This window comes from Octopus sinensis, linkage group LG28, assembly GCF_006345805.1.
Source record: "Octopus sinensis linkage group LG28, ASM634580v1, whole genome shotgun sequence".
Lineage (NCBI taxonomy): Eukaryota > Metazoa > Mollusca > Cephalopoda > Octopoda > Octopodidae > Octopus > Octopus sinensis.
The window spans coordinates 1,109,598-1,114,597 of record NC_043024.1 but is presented as its reverse complement, the minus strand read 5'-3'; the positions used below and the strand labels follow the sequence as shown (position 1 = coordinate 1,114,597).

At 36.6% G+C, this 5,000-nt stretch overlaps 1 protein-coding gene across 8 annotated transcripts in view; it reads right to left on the bottom strand.

The window, feature by feature from the left end:
- The window catches only part of LOC115225699 (RNA-binding motif, single-stranded-interacting protein 2), a 255,751-nt gene that overhangs the window by 205,783 nt on the left and 44,968 nt on the right, over positions 1-5,000 (bottom strand). For all 8 annotated transcript variants that reach the window (XM_036514627.1, XM_029796614.2, XM_036514626.1 and 5 more), the window contains one exon: positions 3,196-3,231. In XM_036514627.1, the coding sequence (XP_036370520.1) occupies positions 3,196-3,231 (36 nt within the window). The remainder of the gene's footprint in view (positions 1-3,195; positions 3,232-5,000) is intronic.

Genomic DNA, 5,000 nt, shown 5'->3' with positions numbered 1-5,000 from the left:
TTATTGCCCACAAGGGGCTAAACATAGAGGGGACAAACAAGGACAGACAAACGAATTAAGTCAATTACATCGACCCCAGTGCATAACTGGTACTTAATTTATCGATCCCGAAAGGATGAAAGGCAAAGTCGACCTCGGCGGAATTTGAACTCAGAACGCAGCGGCGGACGAAATACCACAAAGCATTTTGCCCGGATTGCTAACGTTCTGCCAGCTCGCCGCCTTTTCCAATTCTGACTCCAGCAGGTTTCTTCCAGAAAGAGAGGAAAAGTGAGAGAGACAGAGAGGAAGAGAGAGAGAGAGAGAAGAATTGTCACCACCACCAAAAATTAATACTCGAGCAACAGATGTTGAGCCTAGAATGATGAAATGCAGAAATAGCCTTGGTGGGGTTTGAACTCATGATGTAGAGGAATATATATCTATATAGCTAAATGATAAAAGGCATTTTGGTTCACTACTGCTACCAATTCCGTATAGGTACGGCCCTCATGATAACAACAACAACAACAAGAGCAATTATTTTCAATGGCAACAACTGTAACGATAACGACCATCACTAATTACAATAACAATAGTTTTATTAAAATCAATTTGATAAACGAAGGCAACGGTTATCGGCGATAAGATGCGGGTGGGGTGGGGTGGTAGGGAGTGGGGTGGGTGAAGACAGGAGGGGGAGACGGGAAGACGAGGAAATGATGGTAAGTTTTTTTGTGGGGTGGGGTGGGGGTATGTGTGGGTGGGAAGGGGTAGGGATGGGGGGTTGAGAGACAGGCATTCAGAACTATTTAAATGAATTTTGCTAATGAATATACAATTAGGTAAGTAACAACAACAACAGCAGCAACAACAATTGGGTGTCGGAGAAATGAGGAGGCCATGATTTATGGTTGCCCTCCCTCACCCCTCATCAAATTCCCAGACACACAAACACACATACACCCCTGCCCCTGAGCCCCCTCACCCCACAACTCCCCGCACCAACCTTACACAGTAATTCCTCGTTTCGAAGGTACTAATTATCATCATTGTTATTGCCACCTTTAGTTTTTGATTTCCCTGATTTTATTTATTTATTTATTTATTTATTTGTTTTATTCCAGTCTATTGATTTTTTTTTGGAGGGGGGGAGTTGGGCAGAAGGTTCCGGATGTTTCGTGTTGCAACTAACAGCCCAGGTCTGCTATTGTGCTTGCGTTTCTGAGTTCAAAACCAACCAACAGACTCATATTTTTAGCTTCCACCTGAACCCCGTATTCAGTTTTAGCCATTCCAATAACTCAATGAAGTTCAAGTACCAGTAATATACTGGAACATGTAAATGCCTCTTTCAAGGCACACACACACATGCACACGCAAATAGTTCATTCAAACAAACAATTAAAAACCAGAGACAAAAGAAACAAAAACAAAACGAACATGGGGACATACTCTCTCTTTTACTCGTTTCAGTCATTTGACTGCGGCCATGCTGGAGCACCGCCTTTAGTCGAGCAAATCGACCCCAGGACTTATTCTTTGTAAGCCCAGTACTTATTCTATCGGTCTCTTTTGCCGAACCGCTAAGTGACGGGGACGTAAACACACCAGCATCGGTTGTCAAGCAATGCTAGGGGGACAAACACAGACACACAAACACACAAACATATATATATATATATACATATATACGACATGTGCAAAAAATATATTAATTTGACGATTGCAGAAGGGAGAGAGTTGTTCAATTCTATATTTAAGAGATGAGGAATTATGTACATTATTTACATTATTTACATTATTTACATTATGTACATTATTTACATTATTTACATTATTTACATTATGTACATTATTTACATTATTTACATTATGTACATTATTTACATTATTTACATTATGTACATTATGTACATTATGTACATTATTTACATTATTTACATTATTTACATTATGTACATTATTTACATTATTTACAATTGACGGATATTTATCCTCATCTTGTTTGCTGTTAACACAACGTTTCGGCTGATGTACCCTCCAGCCTTCATCAGGTGTCTTGGGGAAATTTCAAACCTGGGGTCTCATTCCTAAGGTATTTTTTGATGTTATTATTATGAAAATATAAAGAACAAGCAGTATCGCCCGGCATTGCTCGGGTTTGTAAGGGAAATAACTATAAAGCATTTTTAGAGAGTTATAGCCAAAAAATAGCAAAAAATGCATTAAAAATGGAAAAAAAATGACGGTAAATTTTTTTTAAATCGTTGACTCATCGTAGACATTTTTAGAGAGTTACTTCCCTTATATTAAAAAAAATATGCATTAAAATGGAAAAAAATGATGGTAAATTATCTTTAAAATCGTAGACTCATCGTAGACGCACGCTAATACCCAGAAGGGCTCGATATGAATCACGACTATAATATACCCGGTTTTGGTTAAACTGCACCGCAAAATGTGGGAGTAGTTAGGAATCTAAATCGTAGGAGAGACACACAACCTCTCTTTTATATATAAAGATATTTTTGTGTAAGTGCTTTTGGCTGTCACTGGTTGACTTCACTGAACAGGATTAAAAACTTCAATAATAGGAAAAAATTCATATTCCAGTTTGAATTGCAAGAGAGAAAGCCTAATTTATTGCATTACATATCAGCAATGCAATAAAAATTATATTGGTCAAACAGGAACAAAATTAATGAACTGAGTCAGGGTACATAAACAACAATTAGGAATCCATCCGTCAGGAATGTTCCAAAGAGTGAACAGTTATTTATCTGTGCAAATGGGAAATTCAAAGTATTCCAATATTTCAAAATCAAACAAGAAAACTAACAATTATGTAAAAGCAAAAGAAGAAAATTTTATAAAGATATTCAATGCAAAAACATTCTAGAAATACTGAGAAATGTTACCAAAAAATTATTATAAAGATAACAACGCAGAAACTGGTTTATATCAGGTATCTGAAGAGCCTGTCATGGCTAAAAGCATTTACTCAAAATTCTTCTTAATATGCTCCATATGGGCTGTGTTATAAGGTGTGTTTTTAAAAGATCTTTTTAAAAATAATATTTAATTTTTAAAGGAATTTTTCCCCAACTACACCTACACCCGTATACACATACAAAATTCATTGAAAGATACAGTATATATATATATACATATATATACACATTGAACACGAATGTTTCTTTTTATTTTACTCACCTGTCTCATTTCTGGGCAGTTGGAAGGTTGACATACCTGCAATAAGCAAGTAAAATAGCTTTAACCAAGGGCAAAAGTTTACATATCTGATTATAGATACACACACACTCATGCGTATATATATATATATATATATATATATATATATATATATATATATATATATATAATATATATATATATATATATATATATATATATATGAATAATTGAGTAGTTGAATGAATTATCTTATTATGGATAATTCGGTTAACCGATACCTGGGTAGCAAATTCACGTCAGAAAAACATGGTTGAAGTTACGTGCCTAGGGCAGAGATCACGTGCTTTCGTGTGGAAATTTGTGTGTTTTTTTAAATACAAATAAATGAAAGAATGGAGTTGAACGACGAATTAACAAAATTCCTTTATTTTATTTTCGACATATGTTTCGAAGGCTGCATATTCCTAATTTCGAAGGAATAAGGGGTGCATTATGCCGCCTTCTCATCAGGAAAAACAAGGAACTTATGTCGTTCAACTCCATTCTTTCATTTATATATATATATATATATATAGATATATATATATATTTATAAATACACACACATACATATATACAAACATATATACATACACATACACACATACTATATTATATGTATGTATGAAATATTTTTATCACACGTTTGTCTTTATCAGGGAAGGGTTGACTGGAGCTGTAAAGTCATATATCTATTCAAATTAGCTAACCCGAATCTTTCTTCTCTACAGATCCAGCTGTTTCTTGGTAGACAAGGTTCATATGAAATGAACTGAGCAGAGACAATAAGTTCACCTTCAAAATTCAAAACAAAACAGCGGTAGTAGATTTGAAACCGAAAACCCATGGCCTGATAGCTAAATACCCTACCCCACTTGGCCATTTGATTTCCACAGATGAAGAATTGATACCATACATCCCGGAAAGGATAACACTGAGTGACTAGCACATTATCTGTGAAAATATTTGTCTTTTATTTACTATTTTAGAGAAGTAAGTTGTGTATTGATCCCAAGGGCCATTCTTAGAGCAGGATTAACCATCATGTAAAATAAGCACATGCTTAGGATATCAAGGAGGGGGGGAGGGCATGGAAATGGTAAATGGTTTACAGCACAAAAGAAATCACTTCAAACTTGTTAAAAATAATACTGAAAGTGGTGTGTATGATCAGAAATAGGCGCAGGAGTGGCTGTGTGGTAAGTAGCTTGCTAACCAACCACATGGTTCCGGGTTCAGTCCCACTGCGTGGCATCTTGGGCAAGTGTCTTCTGCTATAGCCCCGGGCCGACCAATGCCTTGTGAGTGGATTTGGTAGACGGAAACTGAAAGAAGCCCATTGTATATATGTATATATGTGTATGTATGTGTGTTTGTCCCCCTAGCATTGCTTGACAACTGATGCTGGTGTGTTTATGTCCCCGTCACTTAGCGGTTCGGCAAAAGAGACCGATAGAATAAGTACTGGGCTTACAAAGAATAAGTCCCGGGGTCGATTTGCTCGACTAAAGGCGGTGCTCCAGCATGGCCACAGTCAAATGACTGAAACAAGTAAAAGAGTAAAAGAGAAATATAATTTCAAAGTGTGGCAACAGGACTCTGTACCATGCCATACAAGCAGGAGAACCCAGTCATGGCTGTCAGACAATTTCTGCGACCACATCACTCCTAACATCTGGCCACCTAACTCCCCAGATTGCAACCCCCTTGATTATTATGTGTGGGGCATAGATGAGCAAGAGACCAACAAAACTCCTTGCAACACCAAAGATGAACTGAAGGCA